Consider the following 27,960-nt stretch of genomic DNA (forward strand, 5'->3'; position numbering starts at 1 on the left):
TCAAGTGACGGAGATGTCAATCTGCGGACGGGCTCACTAAGCCCTAAGTCACGAGAAGTTTACAATTTTCAAGGATCTGATTGGTCTACACAAAGTGGACGTCAAGGATGATGGAATTGACGACCATAACGACGAATAAACGGAACAATGGGATTGGTCAAGTCAAAATACCTTTGGAAAGGACTTCATGTATGTAGAATTTGTTGGCCAGCCCTGGCGCTGAGGGGGGTGTGTTGGTGCCTGACCCATACGGCATTCAGGCAGCTGCCAGGTCTGACCAATCAGCTGTCAGTTACCACGTGACCGCCAAACCGGCCACGCAGATTTAGAGCCGACCTCAACGCCGGCTCCTAGTCAGTTCTTCTTTTTCTTCCCCAGAGGGAGCAATAATATATTGATCTTCTATGCCTAGATAGACTTTATCTATTTCCCCACTGAGCTCTCGGCAGCCTTACGCCGAGATACTGTACATATTCTCCGGGCGACGGCCGCACGACATCTCCGCCGTCACCAATCGATCATAGATTTAATTAACGTAAGGCTGCACTCGCTGGTGCTAGGCCTGCATCGAGCCATTGACTATAGTTCTGCATATTTATGATCAATAGATTAGGTATGTATAGTACTGTACATGTACATGTACCTAATTTCTAAGCCACGATTCGAACTAGCGCAACAGACCTCACACAGAGCTGATCTGATCCGAGGATAGTTAGTTAGTCCTCGTGCCGTACGGTCCGGAACCATTTTTAACCGTAATGTGGCTGAGAACTATGTGCATGAACTGTATGTACATACATGTACAGTACAAACAGAAACAAGGAATGAGGTGGATAATGGATCGACCGATCGATCGATCGATCGATCGATCGCCCCCCGGACGGGATCTATCCGTCTTCCCGTCCTGCAAGATCTGTCCGTCCGTCTGACCCTGGCAGGGCAGGCATGCATGCATGATCTCGGAAAGTATGTACTCGAGTAGGTAGCCAAGCCAAGCCGTTGTGGCTGTACCCTGTGCAGGAAGGAAGGCAGGAACGAACGAACAAGTTAGGTATAAAGGGTTGCCTGATCTGGTGACCTACAGTAGTTGTCTATTTTATTGGTTGATTATTGCCTATCTAGGTATTTATTATAGATGCGCTACATGACGTGGTTCTAGAAGAATGTGATATGTCCAGCAGAGAGGCAGATAGGCGGGAATACCGCCAACCGTTTATTTATTTAGGTAGCCTATCTAAGGCAAGGTACTGCCCAATCTAGCAATAATAACTAAATTAGTACCTAGATTGGGAGGTACCTACCTCCTTTCTTGGATACTGTCGCTTTAACTGTGTGTCAGGTGATCAGGTCACGCAGTCTTGCCTAGACTTATTTACACTTAGAATAAAATCATGCTGGTAGCCGTCTCAGATTCGAAGGAAGACGGAGAAAGGAAAAGATACAAAGAAAAAAAAAGAAAATTACAAAAATTGTGAACAGATAGGTTCAATATAGCTAGTATAGTCTGATAGGCTTGATACTTTCAACTACATTTAGTTTATTTATTTACGTCGTCTCTCGTCGTTTATCTGAACACCCAGCATATAGGCCTAATATGGCATTTCAGAAGCTCATTTTATTAAAAAAAAAACTACCCAGCAGTATCGGAATAAGTAGACTTGATATACGCCTACTTTAATATAATACTTGTGAGATACCAAGTTCCACCTTATCTTACTCATTTGATTTGTATCAAAAAGAAGAAAGGCATTATTATTAGAGGATCTGCGTTGCCTTTCTGCATAAAAATAAATCGCTTTCCCCATGGGATTTAATCTTCCTCTGCGTGCGTGGCTATCTGGACCCCTTTTTTACTTAGAATATAGAATCTCGCAACTCATCCCGCACCTCAGATGCAAGTTTTTAAGAGATAGGTAATCTACTATCAACAGGCATACTGAAAATGTCCACTGGTGGAAGATATTTTTGAATCTGGTCTTCATAATTCGTTTATGTCGGTCCTTTCTTGAGTACTGGAGATGTCTTTTCATTTCTTTAAAAAAAAAGAAGAGGGGGGGAGGGAAGAGAGAGAGAGAGGATTTTCTGCTAACGTCAAGTGTCATTCTCATTCTAGAGATTGGCTGGCTCTCAGCCTGTCACGTAATTATACTAACAAATAGTAGGGCATGGTCCAGCATAGACCCTTTAAGTAGGCTTTGCCTTCCAAAAAAAAAAAAGACAGGAAGACAGAAAAAAAAAGGAGGGGGGATTGATTTTTGATTCACACCAATCTCACCAACTACTATTGATAATAATAGTTACCTGTTACCCTGCAGTTACGACTGACACAGCTTGCTCCCTGTCAGCAGACTCGTTGGATATAACACCCTCGGCAGTCCGCTCGCCATCGGCACAGGGACATTCCCACTCGAGTCAACGGTCACACGCGTGCATGACAACAGCTCTGTCAGCTGCTCGCCAGCCGAGTAGCCCGTGCCGCCCAGCGACAGGGTGTAGGAGCTGCCGGATGCGCCAAGGTTTGACAGCACAGTGATCACCTGCTCGCCGTCGGTGCCCTTACGCATGGCGATTGTGCTGGTGTCTTGGTAGATTGGGTAGTTCTGATGACAGTTAGCTATTAGACTCAACTCGAGTCTTCTTTCAGAAGAAGGATTGGACGTTGACTCGCCTTGTAGGTCAGGTATCCGCTGTCTTTGCTAATCGCATGCGAGCGAATCCCATTTGCAGACGCGATAAACTTGTACAGCTCGGCAGAGATGTCGTACCCCGACAGCCAGGTTGCTTCCCGATTGCCAGGATCGTTCCCACCGGAGTAGTGCTGCTCTTGACCGGCGTAGATGATAGGGATGCCATCTGATAAAATGACGAAGGCGATGGCGTTCTTGGCAAGGGAGTAGTCGCTTGTGTAACTGTAGAAAGTTAGAACAGTACAATTTCCATGATGGCTGATGCTGACCTTGCAAATCGCGGGTTGTCGTGGTTTTCGACAAAAGTCCCCAGCAGAGTGGAGTCCTTGCAACTCGATTTCACTTGGTTTATCATATTGTACAGATTGCTGATGCTCCCGTTTGTCGACTGGAATGCGGATATTATTTGAAAGTATCTGAAGAGATCAAGTTATTCCCTCAGTACCACCAATACCACTAATATATGTGCGTTTCCACTCACGTCGGGTAGTTCAATACTCCATCGAGATAGTTCTGATACGAACAGGTGTATGTTGGATCGCCATCCAGAATTTCACCCACACAGTACACACCAGCAGCCTTATTATAGCCTGGCCAGAAGTCCTTCTGGACATGCTTGACGGTGTCGATTCTCAATCCGTCGACTGAAGCGGATTAGATACAGTACCATTCTTGTAGATGATTGACTCACTCGAGTAATTGGACACCAGATTGCCCACCCAACTGTGCCAGATATTCTGCACGTCTGTTCGCGAGGTGTTCAGATCTGCCAACGCCACTATATTGTCGCCCAGCCAGCAATCCTCCACGTTGGTCTGATTGCTGTAGTTGGTGATGGCGCAGTACGGGTGGAAGTACTCCTTGTTATTGAACGGATTGAACACGCTGCAATCCATGTTTGTCCCTGAGCCAGCGTACCCCTGGAGATAGATCATCAGCAGATAGTTCCAGCAGTATGAATGGCTACTGTTACCAGATGATTCGCTACAACGTCGACCATGAGATACATTCCGCGGTTATGAAGGGCAGTCGCAAGATTCTTCAGGTCCTGAGCGGTGCCATAATTTGGATTGAGAGAGTAGCTGTAGATATCAGGAGTCAGTTAGTACATGAGAATAGGGATTTGGGCAAAAAAAAAAGAAGGTACGAGCTCGAGCTCATCGGTGAGACACTCACATATCTTGCTGCCAGTAACCGTGATAGCTTGTCCCGTCTCCGGTGTCCAGCGACAGCTGCTTCGTCACGGGAGTAATCCAGATAGCCGTGAATCCCATTCCTTGAATGTAATCCAGCTATACCGCAACGTAAGAAAATGGTTTTCAGTCAAAGACGTCCTGCTCACGTGGTTGATAATCCCTTGCCAGGAACCGCCGCAGTATTTCTATTCGCAAGTCAGCCGCCTCGCCGTCTCAACAAGAACAGTCAGGAGAGAACAGACTCGGGCATTGGTATCACATGGTGCGGTGGTGGAATTGTCTGTTCGTCCGAACCGGTCTGTGAGCAGGAAGTAGATGGACTGCGAGCGCCAGTCTGCTGGCGTTGCTGCATTGGCAGCTGCAGCCAGCAGCCCGGTGACAGCGGCAAAGAGAAACAATAGCATGTTGATATTTCATCAATTTAGGACTTGTTTCGAAAAAGCTGTCCAGCATTGAACTGCTGAACTTATCCTTTTCCAACGCTGCATTTTTGGCCCGCAGAGTTGGCAAGATTTATAACAATGACGGAAGGGGCGATCTCGCGACGTTGCAACCGCTGCGGTCCATGGCGATTAGAAGATGGGATCGACACGAGCGTCACCGATCCATATCAGCTGCGATATCGTCGGGCTGAAATCGGACATTCTGTCGTAGGCCTGCCTGGCATCCTTTGGAATGGCAAAAGACAGGGTCTCTTCCTGCATAGTCGTCACATGATCGGTGGGATTACAGTGATTGTGGTGGATTCACGTGCGATAACAGTCTCTTCCTCGATTGCGGGGTCGATCTTGCCCCTTTCAGAGATGTCTTCGCAAGGAAACGGGCATATATCGGGGGAGCTAAAATAAAGCCATGGAGCAGGTTGTTTTCTGTTTCCACTTCTGATCACACAGCCAATTACGAGACGTGTAATACCGTGAATCAAAACCAGATATATGTCAGTTTAGGCTTGTTTTAGCTATAACTTACTAATCAAAGCCCCTGAAAACACGTCAAGTTAGGTTATCACTCCAATCCTAACTCTGTTGATACTATATCAAGACGAGTACTCTGATTGGCTGCAGTCTTGGAATATATGATTAGTGGGAAAGGGGGTTAAAACTTGAACAATCAGTTTTGACAGTAGCGATGCCATGTCTATAGAGTCGAGACACGGCAGCTTGTGAATGGAGTCGGAAATGACAGGAGTACAGATTCCCTAACAGTCATGTCCTCCGTGCCTGCATCCCCGCATCCCCTGCAAAGATGCGACGCTACTCCACATCGGCTCCTTGATCTCTGCTGTTCCTGGCCTAGTGGAGCCCCATGCGCTGCTAGCTCGTGGTCTCGAATAAAATCTGAATGCGAATGACGGAGTAATTAATTACGTCCGCAAACTAAGTATGCCAAGCTTCCGTTGATGCATTTGACATATCTGTAGTGGCTTTTTTTTTCGTCATTTCAGACGTATATATAGTAGTTAGTGCCCAGCTGGCCGGGATAATGACGGGGATCTCTGAACTTTCAGCTTCTGCACGCTGAACAGTTGAACTCCGGTTTGTTGGTGTTGTCTACCATGGCGTCCCTCGTTGCTGGCGCTCTCTGTGTCCTGGGCCTGACGCCTGCTGCATTTGCGCGAGCGCCCGTTGCAGCCCGAGCCAGCGGTTCCCTGGACTCCTTTCTCGCAACCGAGACGCCCATTGCCCTCCAAGGCGTGCTGAACAACATCGGGCCCAATGGCGCGGATGTGGCAGGGGCAAGCGCCGGGATCGTGGTCGCCAGTCCGAGCAGGAGCGACCCGGATTGTAGGTTCTTTCCCACAGAAATTAAAGCACACAGGCTTCAAATCAACCCTCTGACATGTTGAAGATTTCTACTCCTGGACACGCGACGCAGCTCTCACGGCCAAATACCTCGTCGACGCCTTCATCGCGGGCAACAAGGACCTGGAGCAGACCATCCAGGAGTACATCAGCGCGCAGGCGCAAGTGCAAACCATCTCCAATCCGTCCGGGGATTTATCCACCGGTGGCCTAGGAGAGCCCAAGTTCAATGTGAACGAGACGGCTTTTACCGGGCCCTGGGGTCGTCCACAGAGGGACGGACCAGCGTTGAGAGCGACGGCCCTGATTGCATATGCGAACTATCTCATCGTAAGCTCTGCTCGCTGCTCTTCTATCTATATACTTTGCTACTCGTATGCTAATTAGATCCTGTCAGGACAACGGCCAGGCTTCGACTGCCGATGAGATCATCTGGCCGATTGTCCAGAATGATCTGTCCTACGTCACCCAGTACTGGAACTCATCCACCTTTGGTAGGCAAAAGACATATTCCTGAAACAGCGTGGCACTAATTTTACTTTATGCAGACCTCTGGGAAGAAGTAGAAGGATCCTCATTCTTCACAACCGCCGTGCAGCACCGCGCCTTGGTCGAAGGCAATGCACTGGCAACAAGGCTGAACCACACGTGCCCCAACTGCGTCTCTCAGGCGCCACAGGTCCTGTGTTTTCTGCAGTCATACTGGACCGGATCATATGTTCTGGCCAACTTTGGTGGCAGCGGTCGCTCCGGCAAGGACGTGAATTCGATTCTGGGCAGCATCCACACCTTCGATCCCGCCGGAGGCTGTGACGACTCGACCTTCCAGCCGTGTTCGGCCCGTGCCTTGGCAAATCACAAGGTGGTCACAGACTCGTTCCGGAGCGTCTATGCGGTCAACTCGGGCATCGCAGAGGGATCTGCCGTGGCAGTCGGCCGCTACCCCGAGGATGTTTACCAGGGCGGGAACCCCTGGTACCTGGCCACAGCAGCGGCCGCGGAGCAGCTTTATGACGCCATCTACCAGTGGAATAAGATCGGCTCGATCAGTATCACCGACGTTAGTTTGGCCTTTTTCCAGGATATCTACCCTTCTGCCGCGGTGGGCACCTATAACTCTGGCTCCTCGACTTTCAACGACATCATCTCGGCCGTCCAGACGTATGCTGATGGATATCTGAGCATTATCGTAAGTTGTTGCCTTAATTCTCAATGTAAAGAGAAATAGAACTAACTCAGCTCTAGGAGAAATATACTCCCTCAGACGGCTCTCTCACCGAACAATTCTCCCGTTCGGATGGCACTCCGCTCTCTGCTTCTGGCCTGACTTGGTCGTACGCCTCCCTCCTTACCGCTGCTGCCCGCAGACAGTCCATCGTCCCTGCGTCCTGGGGCGAAAGCTCCGCGAGCAGCGTCCCTGCCGTCTGTTCTGCCACCTCTGCCACGGGACCATACAGCACGGCTACCAATACCGCCTGGCCAAGTTCTGGCTCTGGCCCCTCAACCACCACCAGCGTTCCATGTACCACTCCCACCTCTGTGGCTGTAACCTTTGACGAAATCGTCAGCACCACTTACGGGGAGACAATCTATCTGGCCGGCTCGATCCCCGAGCTGGGCAACTGGTCCCCGTCCAGCGCGATCCCCCTCCGCGCGGACGCGTACACCAGCAGCAACCCGCTTTGGTACGTGACCCTCAACCTGCCCGCTGGCACCAGCTTCGAGTACAAGTTCTTCAAGAAAGAGACGGACGGGACCATCGTCTGGGAGGACGACCCGAACCGGTCGTACACGGTCCCAGCGTACTGTGGGCAGACTACTGCCATTCTTGACGATAGTTGGCAGTGAGATAATATCCATCCCTTGTCACGAAGCTTGAAGTCATGTTTGAATCGATCTATCGATATGATTCCTGAAAGATAAAGGGACAGTGACTAACTGACTGATTACTGGCTGACTGTCCTACCTGATTTACGTGTATATATTACTGAATATGGCAAGAATGAAAGTCTGAAGATATAGTTATTCATTTTCATTATTGTATTGACTCACATAATCCCTAAATGGATGGAGGTATCGTCCCTTTTATGTTCTGCTACTCTGCATGGAGATCTTAAACCAGAAAGAAAGAAAAATTTCCAGGCCGTTTGTCTTTTCTTTTTTTGGTTAGTCATAGATAGATACCGTCAGAGATATATCTGTAGATATGCCTCGGCACAAATAAAAGTAATCGCAGTAGATGGAGTAGAATGACGATCATAAATCAGTAGGTAGATATGTAAATAAGTAAATAAATACCCGAAATGATTTAATCACATATATATGCAACTTGTAGATGGTTTTCTTCTCACCACTTGAGAACCCAGTCACTGCTCCAGGCTCCGTCACGGGTAAGACTCTGCAGTCCATTGACCACGAGGACTTTGGAGGTGGAATTGTACGTCACCGACTCCGAAGGAACAGTCTCGTTATTCAAGGTGACCGCCGACGGCGCCGCTGGGACGCCCAGCACCGTGACGTTGGCCAGCGGATTGGTGTCCTTGAACGCACCGCGGCCCGTCGCGAAGAGGGTCGAGTTCGACGCCACAAAGTCCACGTGCAGGGACGCCGGAGGAGTGATGCTCTCGCCGTCATCCACGTACAGTTGTCCCGAGGCTTTGCCGTCGCTGCCCAGGGCCACCAGTAGTGACCAGGGGCTGTTCCGCACGTCCCGCGTCACCTGCGCCGGCTGCTGCATGGGGAGCACGTTTCCGCCGCGCACGAACACGGGGATGTGGCCCAGCGGCGCGGAGATGGTCGTGTTCACGCCCGGCTTCGCGTCGAACACGGTTTGCGTGTACCAGTCGTACCAGACTTCGCCCTGGGCGACGCCGGGGAAGACGCCCTTCACGGTGTCGACCTGCGGCTCGAGGACAGGGACGACCATCAGCGACGGCCCCAGGAGGAACTGCCGGTCCACTGCAGCGAGCGACGGGTCGTTGGGGAACTCCCACGCCAACGCACGCATGACAGTCGACCCCGTAGTGTGAGCGAGGTAGAACAGCGTGTAGAGGTAAGGGAGCAGGGCGTAGCGGATCCTCATCGCCGACTTGCTCGCCTCGATAACGGATGCCCAGTTGTAGGGCTCCTGCGGGATCGCCGACAGGACGTTGTGGTTGCGGTAGAAGGGGAAGAACGCGGAGAGCTGCATCCAGCGGTTGCACAGTTCTTCATCCGTGTTGCCGTTGAACCCGCAGGTGTCGACGCCGAACATGGGGATGCCGAACAGCGAGAACGACAGCGCTTGCGGGATGGAGAAGAACATGTACGCCCATTTCGAGGCGTTGTCTCCACCCCAGTGTCCGGCCCATCGTCCGCTGCCGGCAAACGTAGAACGAGAGATGATGAAAGGCCTCTTCCCGGGGAAGATGCTCAGTAGGGCATGATAGGTTGCGTTTGTTTCCTGGTAGCCCCAGAGATTGTGCACGTCGTACTCCTGCACGCCATCGACGTGGGTTGCGTTGGGCGACACAGCGTGAACAGACAGATCGTGACCCTCCTGTACGTGATTAATCACATAGGGAGGGTAGTTGACATTCCGCACTCCAGGAGTGGGCGTGGTCCTCAGGTAGCTGATAGTCGTGGACGAAGAAGTTGCTGTCGCTGTCGCAGCAGCCTGGCTCGACGACGCGGCAGACGCAGACGCCGCAGCCGTGGCGTTCGTCACGTTGAAGTCCTCGGGGTAGTCGTAGATAACAGCTCCAGGCTCTCCCGGAAGCGCGAAGTTCGGGTGCACGGGATTCAGGGTGAGGTTCCCTGTTCCACAGCTGCCAACGCAGAAGGACGAGACCTCGTTCATGTCCAACCAGATTCCGTCAAAAGCCACCTTTTCGTGCCATAGAGTCAGCTCGTTCGTCCACCAGTCGTTGGCTTTTGGATGATGCCAATCGGTGAACACTGTGTAGCCAGGCCAGACGGCTCCGATGTACAGGCTTCCGTCGGGATTCTTCAACCAGATATCGTCTTTAGAACCCCGATCATATGTCGCATACCTAATCGAGAAGTCAGTTTCACTCACTAATATATCTCCTTACAAGACTGGACTTACGCGTCGGAGGCATTGTTAGGATTGGGGTCATAGATCGCGGCGTCCACAATCGGGATGTAGTGACGGCCACCCTTGTGGAGCTGGTCCAGGAATTTGGCTCCCTCGCTGTAGGAGAAGCGAACCGGGTCGTTCTCGAAGTCGCGGTACTCGTTCATGTAGTCAATATCCGACCTGAAGAGACGAAGTTGTCGGATCACTTTTCCTTCAAGACAACTCTTTCAAATAGCATATCAACTTACCAGATATTTTCCAATGGGATCTCGAATTTCTCGAAATTGGCCACTACATCAGCCAGCTCCGACCAGTTTCTGTATCCCCAGCGGCATTGATGATAGCCAAGGGTGAAATACTGCTGCATTGCCGGGAGGCCAACGGTGCTGGTCTGGTAGCTTCTGGTGACATCGGCCTGGGTCGGACCGGCGTAGAAGTAAAGATCAATGCTGCCACCGAGTGTCCGCCAGGTGATGCTCTGAGGACGCAGCAGCACCTCTTGTCCGTGGGCGTTTCTCAGGAAAACTCCATGCGAGAGCGACAGATATTCCTTAGAGAAATCCGTCTCGTTGTCCGTCACCAATGTGTACTTCCCATGTTCGGAGTCAACCTCGTAGTACCGGGTGTCCAGATAAAAGGGATGGGTTCCGTAGATGTTCCTGAGCTAGGTCAGTTTCATAATAATCTCTTACATATTCGATAAAGCGGTTGATTTCAGATACTTACCGGTCAATAGGGTCTGCACTATCCGCGGCGTACGTCGTGGCGGTGAAGTTGTTCCCCAGTCGCAAGCCATGGATACGCTCTCCTAGACCGTAGAGATTGTAGTTCTCCGGCAGAGAGCTCACAAACTCGATGAACTGGTTTTCATACACCAGGACAGAACCCTCCGTGCTGAAGAGAATGTCGCCAGTGGCTTTCCGGAGAACCTTGAAATTGAACGAGGGTTCATTCGACCAGCTGAAGACGAGATCACTCTCTGGAACTTGGGCTCCTGCATCGACCCCTGGCTTGGGCACTATATTTTCGGGAAGCAAATACCACGACTGGTTTGAAGAATCGACGTGAGTCGGAACGATGTTGATGTTCAATCGATCCGCAGATTGGTACTCGACAGTCAGGTTCAGGGACTCCACGTCCGTTCCATACACATTGCATGGATTCCCAGCGAGTGTCAGGGTCGCCACAAATCCAGACTCCGTGTTCTGCACGTTCGACGCCGTGTAACCGGGACAGACATCCTGGGCGTTGACGGCATTGGGATCGTCGATATTGGCAAGCAAGTTGGCCCCGACATCCGCAGCAGCCGGGACGGTGAATTGAGCAGATGATGACGTAGTAGTCGTACTGCTGATCGGTCCTGCAAGAGCACCAAACGCCTGAGCAAGCCAGACGCTGGCAACAAGGGCGGCGGAGCCTGCCATGTTGTGCGGAAGTCTGGCGATGAGATGCCACGACGACGACACCTCCAGGTATGTGAAGCTTCTTATACGGCAACCATGGCAAGAGATGCAATCTTCCTTTTTGCCGTGGCCCTGGTCGAGAGCTGTACTACCCTCACTCTGTACAATGTAGGCGTTCGGACTGTGTTCTAGAGAGCTCCCTCTTAGCGGCGTGGAGCTCCACAATATCCCCGAAGCTAGGAAGCTCGGGTTCCAAGGTTATTTTGCGGGGTCTCCACTGCAAACAAGACAAATCCTTCTCTCACCCCAGCACTGATAGAGAGATCGATGGATAGATCGATTGCTACGGGCCTACAATACGTGACTGTTCTCATACAGCTCAGGTTTTAAAATCAGGTTTATAGCCCAGTTTCAAATGTTTTCTGCAGTTTCAGGATTTCTTAGAACCTTAGGTAATAGTGCTCCAAGCTTGTTCTCAACTCCCGTAACTAATCGGCAGGCGTATTATGTAAGACTACCAACCGAAGTTCGCATGCCGATCGTGCTGAAGAAGGCAGGTCCTTTCACATTAATATTGCCGACATAGACCCGAGCAGACACTGAGAGAAAGAGACAGAAGACCGGTCCGAGTCGAAGGCCTTTTCCGGGTTTGCCGGAGCTCCCGGACGCTTTGGGGAAGTTGGCCCTGATTGGCCAGATCTCCGACAATTGCCCGACCCTAGTCGGTCTCCACAGCCTTCCATTTCGTTTCTTGGCGCGTGCGGAGCGTCAAGCGTCAATGCCCCGCATACGTCTACAGACTCTAGCTGCTGTGCGAATGCAACCGTGAGCTCATTATTGTTGACTAGAAATAGCCCTGTCGACCAGACACAGCTAGTAGCAGAAGGAAGAAAATCGAATTGCATAAGAACTCAGGTACGAAAATCGATGGACACCGTGCACGCAACCCAAGCGTCCTGCTTTATAGAGCCGCAACCTGACGCTGTATCGGATGTCCTGTCCTTTTATAAGCCATCACTCGTCATTGTCCTGTAAAGTTGTCGACCTGAGGGCCTATGTCAGTGCGCATATTCTCAGCAGGTGATATCAGTGTCCTGTTCTTGTGTCTGTTCCAATGGAGCGTACTTGTGAACAATCGGCGAAGGTTATTCCATATGGGCGTCCCGTGTCATCATGGGGATGACGATTCTGAAGTAGTAGTTTAGAAACTATTCTGACATAGATAAAGCCTCTCAGGTAGTGGGAGCAGCGAAAACAGGCGATTTGCGGGGAAGTTCAGCTCGACGTAAGCAAGCGTGGTTGTTTATTTTTGCTTGACAGGTCGCATGGTCGTGCAATTTGCCTCGAGGGGCGCAAAAGGACGCGTCGCCATTAATTCGAGGTAGCAATTGATGACGACTTGGACCAACACAATATATTGTTTGACATGCTTGGCATAGTAACAACTTTAGTTCTTCACATGCTATTAATTAAAAGGACGGAGTGCTTACTGGATTCGAAGTAGTTGGCTTAGAGTTGCGGGCTGCTGGCACTGCCAGCAGCTCAACGAGGCATCTCTTCCGGGCTCTTTCCTAGCACATGCTGCGAGAAAATCGCTCATATTGTTGAAATTATTATATTCCATCAAGTTTGGGCATGTGTCAGGCAGCAACAGCACGCAGCTGGCCTCCAGGTGCTGACCTGCATATGCATGTGAGACTACGAGTCATACCACAGTCCACTAACACGCTCAATGACATAGCCATGCGTTGTATGGAGCATTTTAAGTATGGTCAGGGCGCAACCCTCATTCGACGTATGCACCCCAGGTCGACGCCAATTGCTGCGACTGGATTGTATCGGTACGTCACGGCCGGGTGATCAGTTGATCGGCAGTTACATCCCTGATCGTTGAATGGAACGGTTGTCATTGATAGCACGATATTAATCCGGAATTTAGCTGGATCGGTTCATGCAGGGGCGTGGCCTTGGTCGATCGTGAAACTCTCAGTCAATGCATCGAGGGAAGCTGTACGATATAGTTCGCTAAGACTGGAAAAGTGCTGATGATTTTCTCTGTGCTTTGAATGAATGAGCATCGAGGCTGTATCCACTGCTGCTTCTGTGAGGTGAATTTTAGAAAGACCAACGCTGTTTTTATTTGCCTTGCGATAATCAGTAGATCAAGAGAGAGAATCAGAAAGCGGGTGACTGTACCCCTGAAGATCACCGAAATGGGTATAATTCCTGAAGACAGGCGCGATCGATGGCATCATCGATCTCCCGCTCAGCTCCACGTTTTCCAGGCGTGGAGAGACCTTAGTTAAGAAAGTTAATTTGGCACAACGCCTTGGCGGGGAGAGTTGAAACTTAGCATGGCTGACAGGGGCTCCCGCACACCGAAACACCCAAAGGGTGCGGCTCCCCCGCCCTCCCACCTTCCCCAGTTTCTGCGAGGACTCGGCTATGACGAATGCCACCATCAGGGTAACAATTGCACCTTGATGGTTCAGATAAATCAACCGTCTTTTCCATGCGTCATTGATAAGATGTCGCTTATCTCCCACGCATCTCACCTAACTCTGCTGCGCTGTCTTCCTCGGAATCATCATGGATCAGACGCAGGCATCGACACCCAAGAAGGCCCTGAAGCAGGCCTGCGATAACTGTCGCCGGCGCAAGATCAAGTGCAATCGAGCCTACCCATGTGACAAATGCCAAAGATTGCTCCTCTCTTGTTCATACAGTGATGTCCTGCAGCGCAAGGGTCCCAAGTTCCGCACACTTTATCCTCTCGCGCCGCTCCATCCGCTCTCTGCCCAGTATCAGGCTCCTCCGAGTGGCAACCATGCATGTCAGGGTAACAGGCCTCAGTTCCCTGGTAGGTCTTGTACCATAATCCCTGAACTGGTTATCTCGCGCCTTCTTACACCAGGCTAGATGGTTGTCAGACGAGCTTCTCATGGAATCCAACATATGACTCGTACTCCTCACCTGACTCGATAGACTCACACTCCCAATGTGAATTGGCAAGCTACAGAGTCTTCCCAAAGGCAAGGAGGTTGTCCTCGCTCGTGCTGCTGGCACATGTGAACATTTATCTGAAGTACCTGTATCCCATCATGCCAGTCATACGACCCGAACAAGTCCTCAACGACAGCCGTGAACCGGAGAAGCTGACCCCGAAGCGGTATGCTTTCATGGCAGCCCTGTGTGCAGCGACGCATGTGCAACTCAAATTAGATGGCGCAGATGCAATGACGGACACCTCCTCGGGACATGCGTTGTCTGACGGACGCTCCGCGATGTCTGGGGAGGAATTATTGGCAGAAGCCGTTAGCGCCAGAAAGGAGTGTGATATAACGGAGAACGTTGACATAGAGACCTTGTTGACGTCGTTTTTCCTATTCGCTGCCTATGGCAATCTAGACAAACAAGATCAGGCATGGTTCTATCTCAGCCAGAGCACCGCCATGGCCCACACACTAGGTCTCCATCGAGAATCGACGTATTCGAATTTTGACCCCACGGAAGCAGAAGAAAGAAGAAGAGTATTTTGGCTGTTGTTTGTCACCGAGAGGTACGTATATCGGGAATTGGATGGTTCAGGGGTGGAACACATATCTGAAATGCCATTGCAGAGCGTATGCGCTCCAACAAGCCAAGCCGGTCATGCTGCGGAGTTCCATACACAAGCCCAAGGTTCTTTACTCGGAAGATCCAATCTTGGAATACGGATTCCTTAATCTCATCAACATCTTTGAAAAGCTCACCCCCGATCTGTACGATTGGGTTTCTGTCGGGTGTGATGACTCGATTTCCAAAGTCCCTGCCACGGGATCAATACGGAACCAAGTATCCAAGCCAATTTCACTGGAAGGGGTGCTGGAGATACAGCAAGTCGATATCCTTGTCACGCAGCAATGGCTTCAGGCGATGATGTGGAAACTTTCTATGAGTGGCTCGCCGCATCCGACAAATACTGACACTCTCCTGCCCTTCCATTTGCCCGTCTTGGTAGGAAAAGCGGTCATGGATGTTATCGGCTCTGTATCTCAGAGTGCCATCGATGCCCATGGGATTGGAATGGTAAGCTTTCATCTCTCGGAGTCGTGTCTCGCCATCCTAAATTTTCTTCGCGGCGCAGGAACAAAAGCTTTACGACATGGGTACCTCGATCGTTGATGTGACGCGCTCTCTGCGGTCTGCAGCCACACAACGCTTGGCGGCATCGGTGGCTGATCCCAAGGATCTTCTCTGGGGTATTCTCAATATCCTGTCGAAAATCCGTGGGTCACAATCTTATCTCTTCCCGGCTTTGCTGCAAAAGTCGAGCAGCGTATTTGGGCTTGAGTCACCTGCCACCCTAACGAATTCGTTGAGTTTTGCGGAAGATTATCCGCCCTCCTGGGACGTCAAAGAAGCGGGTTCTATAGAGGCCGTCACTGCCGGCGGAGAACTCGATCAAGATCAGGATGATCGCGAGAATGGCAACAGGTTACGAACTGACGCTCCTCCACTGGTAGATGCACTCTACCTGGCCTGATTTGAGACCAGACTGCTATGCTCTGATCATGTTGACATCTTCTGTTGTATTTTTTTTGTCATGATATTGCATGGGCGCGGAGTTCTGATATCCGTAAATATTTTTGTTTTTGTTCGGAGGTACTAGGAGGGGCCTGGCATGATCCGTCAGCTTCTTGTATATGTATATTCTTCGTTGATTTTTTTTTCTGCACTCACTGTATTTAATCTGACCTTCGGCAGAGTTCAGTGGACTAGGAATGATACCCAAACAAAACAGATGCCGGGGCTGATAACCCTGGTAGCAGAAATAGGTGACTCAAAAAGAATATTGATGCGACCAAGGAGGTAATCAATGAGCTATAACAGCGATATCATTATAATTTTTTTGCTACTATGTACTGGTAGATGATAGGACATTAGTGTAAACATTATGGGTGACGATGATGATGGTATAGATAATATGATTTTGATATAAAAAAACAAACAGGGGAAAAATAAAATAAAATAAGCAACCCCGTCTATATTTTATTTATTCATTCCTTTCGCCATGCCAACTCCAGAACGCGATCGCCTTCAAGGAGACTGCGGTGTATATAGAACTGCCGGATGAGGCCGTCTTCTATCACGACGTCCTCGAGCCGGTAGCTGAATTTCTTGGGGTCCTTGGGTCGTAAAGGTCCCAGCGTGTAGAGCCACGACTCGTCCGTGGCCCCGTTCATGTCGTCCCAGGTCTTCTCCATGCTGATGTCGTCGTCCGGGATGTTCGTGCTGTAGCGGATGACCGAGTAGCCGTTCGTCAGGATCCAGCCGTCCGAGAAGCGCCACTGGCGGAGCAGACACGTCGTCCCGCAGACCAGTGCCACAGCGCTGAGTTTCACCATGTCGGCGTCGAACCAGGACCGCCAGTGATGGACGGACACCGGCACCGGGCGGGCCGCCTCGAAGAAGCCCGACGCGTCGCCCATGAGGTCCAGCTGACGCAGACCCGGGTCGACGGTCAGCTTGGTCGTGGTGTATTGATAGATGCAGTGCGCGATTTTCCCGTCGCCGTGCTCCATATCGGCCTCGCACTTGTCCCAGACGTCCCGCAGCTGGTCCATGAGAGGTCGGGAGAAGAACATTCCGGCACCGCCGTATGCGATGATGCCAAAGACGGCCACCTGTTTGTCACTTTCGGACAATCCTCCAATATAGTACGGTTTCGTCTCGTCGTACTTCGCAAGCATTTCCACGAGCTTAGGGAGAGAGGGGAAAAAGGTATCGTCATCCATGATGCAAGACCATTTGGTTTCCTCGCGAGCATTCTCAGCCAGGAGCTTGACCAGCGAGGAGTACCGGTCGTTGTACTCTGCATCCGATTCGAAGATGATTAGGTTAATTCCGAGCGAGCTGGCCTTGCGCTTGATTTTCTTGATGTCTCCGTAAGGTTCGATCAGAGCGAAGATGCGGGCATTGCTATCGCTAGCCCAGTGCGCAAAAGCGTCCAGGGCCCCAATCAGCCGATCTCCTGATGTTGCAATGGCGAAATCAATGTGGGAGGCGTCCACAGGGGCGGGAGGGATAGGAACCTCGACGACGATCGGCTCCGAGCAGTTGGCCGTGTAGTCCTGGTCCGTGGCGGAATGGCTCAGGTTGACGCTTTGAGTGTCTAGCAAAGGAATGTCCAGCCGCGTGGACATGGGCACCGGCTTGTCGGTGTGACGGGCGACAATCTCTCGACGCACATAGTGGACGGATCCAGACAGACCGTAGCGCCCGAGGACCTTGACATCGACACCGCACATCCGCTCTGGGGACACTTCTTTGGCGGTAGCGACCAAGTCATATCTAGCCCGCAGATGGCTGTAAAAGAGAAAGAAAGCGACGACGAGCGAGATGGCCGCGAAGATCCGCAGCACCTTCCTCGACGGTGTTGCGGAAGCCGGGAAAAGCTTCTCCAATGACTTGCTCGACATGTCTGCGACCAGAGAGCCGGCGGGGCCCGAGAAGGGAGGATGTGCTTCACCGGAAGATCAGGTAGGAGGGATGCGATATTAAACGTAGACAGTTCTTCGACATCACAAGCGAGTAATAGAGCCGGTACACCGTGTCATAGGGACGTCGAGGAGGGACGACGGTGTCGTAAACACGGTTCGTAGTCGCCAGTGACGCATAAAAGGTGCAAGAGGACGCCGGCACGAGGACCACGGGACGACTGGTCCCGGGAGGAGTGGATGGGCAAGGCTGCCTCTGCGATAACGAGGGAGAATTGGAGGCTGCGATTATAAGCGGACGGCGAGAAGACGTGAGAGAACGGCGAGAGAAAGGAATGTCTGTACAGAGTAACTAGTGATTAACTTGTTAATAATCAGTGCTCCTCGACAATCTTCAACTCTCCGACGGATCGGCAGCCTCAGCCACCAATGACGCGGTCGCGATCAATCAGGGCGGGCGCGCGGTGGAGAAGGATCGGCCGCGGCGCCGAAACTCTGACAGGCGCCGCCCTCCAGACAGGGCAGTCCCGTCGACCCCTTCCCCACGGATGCGCGCTGCTAATGTGCAGCGAGGAGCCCATGCGAAGCATCTCACCGACATTCTCCGTCTTCTGGAGGAGGCTCCTGGACAGAGCTGATCTGAATTGATCGAGATGGCTGCCATGATCCATCATTGATCCCTGTGGCTGGCCGGTGCCAAGCCTGCCAAGGATTCGACGCGTACGCCACATGGAAGTCGAACGAATTTTAACGTTTATATGCCGAAGTCCGCTTCTATATATACCTATCGTCCAGCTGAAAACCGGTTCTCAGGCTCAACGGGGTTAGATCGGATGTCGAGAAATGCCGATCTTACCTAGGTAGGACAAGTATTCCTGTGCTGCAGTCTGCAGACGTCCGTATGGAGAGATGGTGGCCATAGGATACACAGAGTATCCGTAACTAGTAACACAAACTGCATCTGCTGCTGCACGTAATACGTCATGTCTCGAGTTAAGCTGAAACATACATGAAGACAAAAGATTGAACTTCAACGGCCGTGACGGAGGACAACGACTGCAAAGCCATGCGGGGCTCAACACGTGGGGCCACGCTGGCCAATCCCATTACAAAGACCCGAGGTAGGCCAACACGCGATCTGATAAGAACAAGAACGATAACTAGAATAATAATACCTAGCAAGAGTATATACAGAGTGGTTAGGCGATTGAGAGAAATTCATTCATCACAGTTATTTCAACTTCTGTCCACACCCGTCCATAGCATTGCGCTAACGACGGGTTATAGAGAGCTACTTAGCTTGGAAGGAGACCTGCCAATGTAAGTTACATATCGGAACTAACCCACCAGTTGCTCTCGAGTGTGAGCTCACAGGTATTTCTCGAAGAAGGCCGCGACTTGCTTGTACCTGCACAACCACGCATTAGCGTCTACTGTTCAGACGATCATCGCGAGATCAGCCTTCATGCAAGCATGACCTACCCTCTCTCGAACTCTTTCTTGTTCTGCTCGTCGTCCAGGTTGGCCCGCGCTCCCATCCAGCCGTGGAACATGGTATCGTACGTCTCGACCTCGGAGCCGATGCCCGCCTTGCCTTCGAGAATGCTCTTGTACTCAGCAATTACCTCCTTGGGCTCGTCGGGCGATGCAAGGATGATGTGAGGGATCGTGATGTTGCGGGCGTCATTGGTGTCGAGGAGTCTAGGGAGTGCCATATTAGATCCGATCTAATCCCTTCTGGATCGAAAGAAAGTTGTGGACTGAATGCCACTAAGAGAAGGAGACATACGACGGATGAGCTTGACCGGAAACTGCAAAATGCGTCCCCTGAGCAGAGACAAGGGCGGACAACTGCGCAGGTGATGTCAGTAACGACTGCTTCTCCATCCAGCTCCTGAGTTGGAGTTGTCTCAGCCGATTATCTCACCTTTCCACCCCAGCAAAGTCCAAGAACCGCCCATTTCTCCACGCTGGGGTATTTGGCCTTGCTTTCGGCGACCACCTTCAGCAGCTTCTCGACGTTCTTGGGCGGTGCAGCCACCTCAGCAAAGAACTTGCCCAAGGCGTCCTTCTTCTCCTGCGTGTCCGGGGGCAGCCAGGCGCGATCCGCCTGCGTGCCTTCGAAAAGGTCGGGCACCAGAGTCAGGGCGTCCAGGTGCTGGGCCAGGCGGTCTGCGCCCAGGAGGGTCTGGGGATAGAAGCCAAAGATATCGTAGACAAGGATCACTCCGCGCTTCGCGGACGTGTTTCCAGTTGCATCTGTTCAGTCTCTCATCAGTCACTTACATCTCCATTGAAACTGCATGGCTGGTAGGTAACTCACAAACATCAAGTCCTGCGATCTTCTGGACAGGTATGGTCTGGGTGGTCCCCACCGGGGTCCTGGTGCAGCAAGACGAGTTGACTCCGGCCATTTTCCTTTTTCCGGTACGAATATCAGCGTTGTGAGTGATATGCTTCGACAATAAGGGAGCTTTGGTTCCTTCAAGTGCGGGGTTACAAAGACATTTATATAGGAGCTACGATTCATACAATTGCTTTACAGTACTGTACAATAATAGTACCCCTCATCTTCTCCTCGGTGGGCCGGCCGGCTATTATCTTGCAGAGACCGGTCCGCCGATTCGGGGTTTGATATTTTACACCACCAGAATTACTAATTACACCAGCTTCTAATTGGCTTCGGGAAAGGTCGGAAATCACCATACCACCAAATTTACTACCTGTGAATTCGATCGTCATTTTTTTTTAAAAAAAATTGTGTTTCAAACTGTAATTTAACACCCAGATAAAAAAAGGAAGAAGAAGAGAAGAGTAAACATGCGGGAAGGATTATTGACATTGACCCGGTTCACTGTCCTGGAAAGAGAAGGAACGAGTGAAGATTAATGACTTTGGAAAGAGCATATTGTGAGTTCCTACATGAACAGGTTGCTAGAGGGTGCAGTTGCCTAATAACATCGAGTTGTCCATTGTCTAGGACACTGCACCAAACAGCCATGAAGCAATCTGAAACATGCAGAGGCACTGCAGAATTATCCATAGGAGGAATCAGTAGAAGGCTAAGCTGTCCTCTGGCACAACAACCACACTGTCACATTGGGCTTCCATACACCACCAACAATAGAGAATGAAGGATAGGTTTAATGAAGAAAAAAAAAGTCACACGTATGACTTATCAGTCTAAACAGTAAACTGATAGTTGTTATCACCACAAACTTTTGCAGTATGGAGCTTGCGAGTTATGGAAGAATAAATAATATAGAGCACTGGTGTGAGGGCATAGACACACATTCGTTACCTCCTCAGTCTTCCCAGAAAATTCACCGAACGTATCCATAGCCGACCGCATATAAGATGGAGAAACTCACTTCTCATGAGTTTAACCAGGACTTGGAATATCAAATCTCTCTCTCTTTTGTTTTACGGTACGTTGAGAATTTTGGTTCTGTTATTGGAAACCCGCCTAGATGAGCCTGCTCTATGTGGCCCAACGTTGCAGATTTCACTCATGAAATGCCAGTTTTCCTGTACAAACCTTGGCCGGCAGGTATGAAGCATGCAAGAAATCTCGTAGAAGGGTGACAAGAGCGTGGTCAGTGTCTTCAGGGCAAGGATTAGCAGCCGACGAAAATAAAAAAAATCGATCAGAACAGTAAACGTACTTGGACCGCTCATAAGAGACACATGGACAGGGAGCAGCTGGGACTCACCGGTGATCTTCGAAGGAAAAGGTGCTTGGCCAACTAGATAAGAAGATTAGAATAAAAGGTCTCGACAAGGTGTTTTGGATTATAATAAGTACCTGGAACAACAACGGCCGGGACACCCGCAAGACTTGCTTGGTGGTCTTCCCGTTCATTCCAACGGTAGCCTGACGAATGCTCGGGAGATCTGAAAAAAATATCAGGTAAGGTGACCTTCATGGCTTAACTTGTGCCTTACTTTCGATACTCGTCCCGGTAGAATGGCTTTGGGTCTCCTACGGGGTAAACCATGATGGTATTAAAACTCTCCCCAAGAATAGTGCCGCGAAGCCACGAACTATAAATGCGCTTTCGCTCCGATGCAACGGCAAGTTCTTCATTTGAAATCTGCGAGCCGCGCTTGCTATATATACCGTTAGATAAAAATCAACCAGCCGGTAGAGCGAACGTACCAGCAGTAACGAACAGTTGGATGGACATAGGGAGAATATCCGAACTTTTTCTCGTAGTCCTTGCGGAACGGTGTCAAACTCTCGTAGTATCCCTTCCAGAGGATAGTCATAAACGTCTGAAAAAGCATTAGCACACAAAATGGACTTTTTTTTTAGTCGGAGTCTGACATTCTGAAGGTAGTCCTCTAGCGTTTCGCGGCTGTCGGCTGGGTTCTTCTTTGCCCACATATCCTCGAGAGACACAATAGATCTCTGGATACCAAGAAACTGTTCCAATTTTGTTACAAAATCTTCCATCTTTTGTTTTCCCGTGTTTTCCGGTCATTGTTTCCAGTAATCAAGGGGATAAAGGAGTTTGACTGGCCTCTAATCAGGAATTAGAATGAGAAAAGCAGTTGATTCGAAATATCACATACTGAAATCGCAGAACGACTTGTTTCACCGTATAGACATGTGCATATCGTTTGAAATACGTCCACATCTCTGCACATGAGTCCTATAGTGTCCATTGATCTAAACGAACATAAGCAGCTACGCAAATTGGGTGGATGTCAACGCAGTGGGGTAAATACCGTGTAATTGGGATGATGCGGGACATATCTGTAGAATCGATACTTGGACGCATGGCAAACAACCCCATAACCGCAGCCCGACCACGTATACTGCCACCAGCTGGAATTGCACCGATTAGAGGCCTGTGAATGCAAAATGCTCAGAGCTGACCTACTGTCTGTGCCTATTCCGAAGTGCACCCAGTCATAGCCTGCAAGAGCAACGCCGGTGCCAGTACTGCTGCCTCTCGGAGAGAGGTATCCATCACCTCGAGGATTCCAGGGACAGTGGTAATCGACCCAATCTGCAGTAGGCTGGTCACTTGACGCAAACTGTGTGCATTTTGTCTTTCCGACAATGACAGCACCTAGCTCAAGGAGGCGGACAACAGCAGGCGCTGTAGCATCTGAACATTCGTATAAGCTCTCATAAGCGCGACACTGACCAGTTGTTTTGACTCCCTCCAGATCAATGATGTCCTTTACTGAATCGCATTCCATTAAGCGGTTTTCCGGCCGACTTGGGGAAATGTAGTCGAGATGGGACAGGAACCATCAACTTCCCTCTGTGCATGCAGGTGACACCAATAAATCTAGGACCATTGAGCCAATATTGAATCAGATAAGGAATCATACTTCTCACCTGCTTGACCGAAATGCATGAATGGTAGGAAGCTGGAACGCTTCATAGATGTCAGGAAATAGTCTCCATGTACGATGAAGACTGGTGCCTTTCACGAAGTAAGGTCCCTCGGGCAAGATCTCACCCAGATCTTGCGATGATATGCTGAATACATCCGTACATTCCAGCTCTCTCAAAATCTGTTGTGCATCGTCACTGATTTGAAGCTGCTGTCGATGTCTAGCATCATGGAAGGCAAATATAATTCAACCCCAGAAAAATGCCAAAAACTCGTCGTCAGCCATAAACGACGATATTTTGGATTGCAACAGACATCTGCTAATCTCGGAGGTTTCGCAAATAATTACTGACGCAGGAGAGAAACTCGGATCAGTTGACCCAACTCTTTTGCGCTAAGCTTTGGTCTCAGCATTGATAAATGTAGTCGTGAGGGTGGTATCTTACATGATGCTCGTTTCTCGGTTGAAGCGGGTCAAGAGGGAGCGCGTCCTCTTCGATTAGGATGTGCACTTCAGGGGGTAAAGAAAGAATATTCAAGCGATGGTCATCTGTTCCGAAGGCGGCCGATTGCTAGAGATGTTTTAGCTCAAATTACCGTTTCAAGATCACACCAGACGAACAGTAGTGTACTTTGGACCCTCTGGAGCCACTGGGCGGCCAGCAGGAACTGCCCGTCCGAAGAGCCGGCAAATCAAGGGCCACATGCTCGGCACAAGAAGTAAGATGATGAGGAAGTCGCGAGCCCTGGCGGTGTCGGGGTAAGATTTGTGGCGTCTGTAAGATAGATAGTTGTATAGTTTACAGGAGCTGTCCTAGAAGATGAGTCACTAAATTTATATATGGGAGTCATAATTGCAGATTAAAAAGAATTCACGGATCAAATTTCAACATGTTCGGTGTTGATAGACCCTGTTAGGATCGTGACCACTCCACTAGTAAATATAGGATAAATCTCCATGTAGATTGACATTGCCCATATATACGATATTATATATTTTTCATCTGTGGCGGTCCCAGCTGTGTAGATGACTGTGCGTACTCGGATTCGGTCAATTAGCGACCAATTCTGCTTCGGTCTTGTTTGTAGCCAAAGATTTATTGTAGGCAGCTGATAGCATCTCGACAATTTCCGTCTTTCCAGATCGCTGCGCCCAGGAAAGCGGTGTATCACCAAACGAGTCAACAGGACAAAGGTTAGTCACTTTCTCAAGCAGTATCTCCACTGCGCGGGTTTTTCCAAAGAATACAGCCGTGAAAAGAGGGGTCATCCCGCTATAATTAGCCGTATCTGGATTTGCTTTGGCCGCCAGAAGTTCTTTGAGAATCTCGATCTGTCCATTCTTCGCTGCATGCGCAAGAGGTGTTGAGCCAAAACTGTCTACCGAGTCTGGAAATGCTCCATGCTCTAGTAGTCTCTTCACCGCTGGGTAATTTTCGTGAGCTGCTGCGCATAAAAGCGGGGTTCTCTGGAAATAGTTCTTTGAATCAAGAGATGCGCCTCGAGAGAGAAGCAAGTCAATAACTTCTGCTGTCGCTGACATCGCCGCAACGTGGAGACAACCGCCATCGCGGCTAATCATAGAATCTGGGTGAACACCGCTGTCCAGCATCAATCTTATCAAGTCGCTCTTCCCGCTTCTTATTGCATAATATAGTGGGGTGCGATCAGAATTATCTACAGACAGGGGGTCTGCTCCTTTATGGAGTAGAATCTCGACAACCCGTAAGTAGTCACGCCTTGATGCGTATGGATATTCATGCAACCTAGCGGGTGAGGCAGCAGCAGCAAAGGATAAAGCTGTTCGACAATCATGTTTATCCCGTCCTTCTAGACAAGCTCCATTGTCCAAAAGCATTTCAACAATCTCAGGATAGCCACAGGCAGCAGCGTGTGCGAGAGCAGGTTGTCCAAAAATGTTCTCATTGGGATCAGCTCCCTTGTCCAAGAGTATTTTGACCAAAGACACATCTCCATAGAAGATGGCACAACCCAAGTAACTGTCCCCTCTAGAAGTTTTGCAATGAGGATCTGCGCCCTTTCTCAGCAGCAATTCGAGGACGCTGTAGTTACGAGTGTACTCAGCTGGCCGAACCGCCTCAAGTATGCGCAACGAGTTGATCGTTTCGTTAAACATCTGTTCGAGAAGAACTTCACAACCAGTGAGAGCGGCCACTTCCAAGTCGAACCTAAAATCCCGCAAAGTAAGATCCACCATATGCTCACGTAAATATAACACTAGCCAGTTCACACATTCGTTGGAACCAGCTTTGATTAGCCTAATGGCCTTTTGAAGCAGGCTTCTAGTTGCTTTTGCACCCGATTTCGCAAGATGGCTGGGCCAGTATGCGGCGGCATACGCGAGGAAAGAATGCTTCGTAGCATCTGGCAGCACGAATCTTTCGAGATCCACGACAATGTCTTTTTCAAACTCGGGTAACAAAAGGTATGATGTGCAAATATCGGCAAGGACGTAATTCGAATCATCCTCGTTTAACGAATGCTTCCAACCCTTCAAACTCATAGTTCCAATCCCGCAATTCAACAGGAATTTTTTCGCTGATTGATGGATGAGGTGCACCCGAGAGTTTTTGATATCCAGGAAGGATCCACAGCTTGCTTGCAGAGTAGCCGGAAATGTTGTTTCTGGTTCGAGAACAAGACCTTGTGAGCCAGTCATCTCGCTCACCGCCAGAGCCACGTTGATCTCTGTGATTGTGAGCGGTCGAGCAGCCATCACGATTATCTGAAGGATTTTTCTGGTCTTGTCGCCATCTTTACTTCTTGCCAGAATCCTCTCATAGGCAGCCTCCACAGTTGGTGGCAGCTCATCGAGTTTCCGCTGCAACCTCTCTGCTGCAATTCCCGGGTTCTTTTCTAGTTCAGAAAAAGTGAGTGACACCCAGAGGTAAGTCCGGTTTTCGACTTCATTCAATTTATGACGAATGCTTTCATGGGCATTGTCATCAATTCCCAGTTGCTTTCTAAGCTGCCGGAAGGAATCAATTTTTGCTTGAATGAAAGTTTTGATTTCAAGGTAAATGTGTTCCTTCTCTTCTGCGTTTTCGCCCATCAATCGTATTTCTGTACCTAGTTTGATTCCAAACAGACTCTCCGTCATAGAAATTCGGGGTTGACTGGTAACGAGGAATTTTAATTTAGGATAGTCTTCGGGTTGAGAACACACGCCGCGAAGTAGTCGAATCATCGAGTCTTGCATATCTTCGGAGCATTCGTCCAGCGCATCGATGACACAGATTGTCCTGCCAGCTTCGGGACAGGTGGTAACTTCCAGAAACAATTTCCACAGTTCGCTCAATCTTTCACAAAGCTTATCACCATGTCGTTGAAAGAATGGAATCGCGCGTTCCAGGAGCGAAGGGTCCTGTGTGAAAAACTGATGCAAAAATGTGGAAATGGCAGCTGCTGGGTTCTTTGTCTTTTGGTCCTCATCCCTGAAGAAAAAATAGCAAATATTATCAGCTGGACTCGCATCAAGACTCAGGAGGTGTTCGTCAATTAAAGACTTTGCCAATACTGTTTTACCACAACCGGGATCCGCAGTAATCCAAAGCAATTTAGTTTCTTGTGCGTTGAGCCACATCAGATACTTTGGGTGGTTCAGGATCCATTCACAAGTGCCAGGCACACGCGGGGGAACCTCATCTTTGATGTTTTGATAATCCACAACACTGAAGCAGCGGAAACACTCCCTCAGCAGACTGTTTTGAGGCAAGTCCTTCAATTCCTGCATCTTCTCATTCAGCTCTTTGAATTGCTCCTCAATCTTTGCCTCGATATCGTTAACTTTTGTACCGATATTGTTGATGCTCTCCGAATCTGTGAGGTTTAAATAGCTGCGACAAGTCTTGTCAGCCTCTTTGACTGCTTCGAGCATACCCGCCCAATCGTCAGTTTGGAGAATATTTCTCTGCAGACGGGAAAGTGTTTTTTGATGGAAATATCTCAATGCACTCATTTGGAATTTGAGCATCAAGGCAAATAAATCTATCATCGCACACTTGACATCAGTGTCTTTGGCGTCGCGGCCCATTTTGCAGAGGTAGACTCTGTCAACTACAGTGTAGTAGCGAATCAAAGATGAGATATATGTTAGCCCATCGAGAAGAGCGGTGCGTTGTTCGACTTCGCTGCTGGCTAACTACCCTGTCGTTCAGCCTGCTGGAAAAGGAGGAAACGCTGATCTGCCTTTCTGGTCACTCACAGAAAGCAACAAGCATACTCCTGCTAATGGTAACCCAATGTGAACAGGATCTACTTGGCCCACAGCCAGGAGAATGTCTTTGGTTTTCAAGACATTCTTGATTACCTCGTCGACCTTCTTCCTCAGGTGAATCTGCTTATTTCCGAGTCTAAACCGCCAGCGTCGCTCATTCCACAGATCTACTCTTCGAGAAACAGTCTCTTGCATCAACGTTGGAATGGGTTTGGGAGCAATGTCCGTTGTATGAGACGTGCCGCTTTCGAGTTGTAGAATGTGCTCAAAATCTTCGACGAGTTGCTTGTCTCTTTGCCGCAATCTCCTGTACGCCTCCGTCCAGAGATCTTCCCCGGGACTTTGTACTGAAATGGGGACAGAGTGGGAACCGTTTTCATAACTTGGAGGTTTGGCAAGTTCGGCCGAAGAATTATTTGACAAAAGACGAGAGGTAGGGTTGTTTTCGGCACGCTGCGACAAGACTGGGTCTCCATTGCGCGCTCTGCTCAGCTTCAGCACGCTTTTCAGCCTTGCTCTCGATTTTCCAAAAAGTGGCATATCGGATCCGTGTTAAGGGAAAGAATATCATTAATTGCGATAGCATAGCGAGTAGGGAGGAGGCATAAAGCAATAAAGCAAGTCGAAAAGATATCGGTGGCATCTTGCATCCTCCCTTGAGGCTGTGCCTGCCCCATTGCTGCAGGCTTCCTGAAACATGACAGAGCCACGTATTAGGTAGATTGCT

General features: G+C 49.8%; 9 protein-coding genes across 9 annotated transcripts; 3 read left to right on the plus strand and 6 right to left on the minus strand.

The window, feature by feature from the left end:
* Positions 1-147: 147 nt before the first annotated feature.
* On the plus strand, positions 148-1,328 carry T310_3421 (uncharacterized protein; the record flags this gene model as incomplete). Its single annotated transcript, XM_013473696.1, has 7 exons — positions 148-189; positions 413-535; positions 713-786; positions 823-966; positions 1,052-1,122; positions 1,160-1,244; positions 1,286-1,328. 7 exons carry the CDS (start codon positions 148-150, stop codon positions 1,326-1,328), a joined length of 582 nt encoding a protein of 193 aa, XP_013329150.1.
* A 1,295-nt stretch (positions 1,329-2,623) lies between these two features.
* Positions 2,624-4,287, minus strand: T310_3422 (Alpha-amylase A; the record flags this gene model as incomplete). The annotated part of the gene is made up of 8 exons (XM_013473697.1): positions 2,624-2,909; positions 2,957-3,103; positions 3,169-3,331; positions 3,379-3,607; positions 3,661-3,769; positions 3,864-3,979; positions 4,030-4,068; positions 4,126-4,287. The coding sequence occupies 8 exons, from the start codon at positions 4,285-4,287 to the stop codon at positions 2,624-2,626; spliced, it is 1,251 nt and encodes a 416-aa protein (XP_013329151.1).
* Positions 4,288-5,438: 1,151 nt separating this feature from the next.
* Positions 5,439-7,533, plus strand: T310_3423 (Glucan 1,4-alpha-glucosidase; the record flags this gene model as incomplete). Its single annotated transcript, XM_013473698.1, has 5 exons — positions 5,439-5,667; positions 5,732-6,015; positions 6,083-6,179; positions 6,234-6,874; positions 6,931-7,533. The coding sequence occupies 5 exons, from the start codon at positions 5,439-5,441 to the stop codon at positions 7,531-7,533; spliced, it is 1,854 nt and encodes a 617-aa protein (XP_013329152.1).
* Positions 7,534-8,032: 499 nt separating this feature from the next.
* T310_3424 (alpha-glucosidase) lies at positions 8,033-11,187 on the minus strand (the record flags this gene model as incomplete). Its single annotated transcript, XM_013473699.1, has 4 exons — positions 8,033-9,716; positions 9,773-9,943; positions 10,012-10,422; positions 10,490-11,187. 4 exons carry the CDS (start codon positions 11,185-11,187, stop codon positions 8,033-8,035), a joined length of 2,964 nt encoding a protein of 987 aa, XP_013329153.1.
* Positions 11,188-13,755: 2,568 nt separating this feature from the next.
* On the plus strand, positions 13,756-16,147 carry T310_3425 (Transcription regulator of maltose utilization amyR; the record flags this gene model as incomplete). The annotated part of the gene is made up of 5 exons (XM_013473700.1): positions 13,756-14,026; positions 14,086-14,725; positions 14,787-15,234; positions 15,293-15,667; positions 16,085-16,147. The coding sequence occupies 5 exons, from the start codon at positions 13,756-13,758 to the stop codon at positions 16,145-16,147; spliced, it is 1,797 nt and encodes a 598-aa protein (XP_013329154.1).
* A 58-nt stretch (positions 16,148-16,205) lies between these two features.
* Positions 16,206-17,627, minus strand: T310_3426 (uncharacterized protein; the record flags this gene model as incomplete). The annotated part of the gene is made up of 1 exon (XM_013473701.1): positions 16,206-17,627. One exon carries the CDS (start codon positions 17,625-17,627, stop codon positions 16,206-16,208), a length of 1,422 nt encoding a protein of 473 aa, XP_013329155.1.
* A 1,386-nt stretch (positions 17,628-19,013) lies between these two features.
* On the minus strand, positions 19,014-20,059 carry T310_3427 (Dienelactone hydrolase; the record flags this gene model as incomplete). Its single annotated transcript, XM_013473702.1, has 5 exons — positions 19,014-19,053; positions 19,128-19,346; positions 19,435-19,496; positions 19,573-19,904; positions 19,969-20,059. The coding sequence occupies 5 exons, from the start codon at positions 20,057-20,059 to the stop codon at positions 19,014-19,016; spliced, it is 744 nt and encodes a 247-aa protein (XP_013329156.1).
* Positions 20,060-21,150: 1,091 nt separating this feature from the next.
* T310_3428 (Amidase) lies at positions 21,151-23,702 on the minus strand (the record flags this gene model as incomplete). The annotated part of the gene is made up of 12 exons (XM_013473703.1): positions 21,151-21,248; positions 21,311-21,391; positions 21,451-21,539; positions 21,591-21,755; positions 21,805-21,920; positions 21,973-22,071; positions 22,221-22,317; positions 22,377-22,476; positions 22,532-22,875; positions 22,999-23,207; positions 23,443-23,568; positions 23,610-23,702. 12 exons carry the CDS (start codon positions 23,700-23,702, stop codon positions 21,151-21,153), a joined length of 1,617 nt encoding a protein of 538 aa, XP_013329157.1.
* Positions 23,703-24,047: 345 nt separating this feature from the next.
* T310_3429 (Sex-determining protein fem-1) lies at positions 24,048-27,773 on the minus strand (the record flags this gene model as incomplete). Its single annotated transcript, XM_013473704.1, has 2 exons — positions 24,048-27,158; positions 27,222-27,773. The coding sequence occupies 2 exons, from the start codon at positions 27,771-27,773 to the stop codon at positions 24,048-24,050; spliced, it is 3,663 nt and encodes a 1,220-aa protein (XP_013329158.1).
* Between the last annotated feature and the right edge of the window lie 187 nt (positions 27,774-27,960).

The sequence above is a fragment of the Rasamsonia emersonii genome (assembly GCF_000968595.1).
Source record: "Rasamsonia emersonii CBS 393.64 chromosome Unknown ctg1118621760067, whole genome shotgun sequence".
Classification (NCBI taxonomy): domain Eukaryota; kingdom Fungi; phylum Ascomycota; class Eurotiomycetes; order Eurotiales; family Trichocomaceae; genus Rasamsonia; species Rasamsonia emersonii.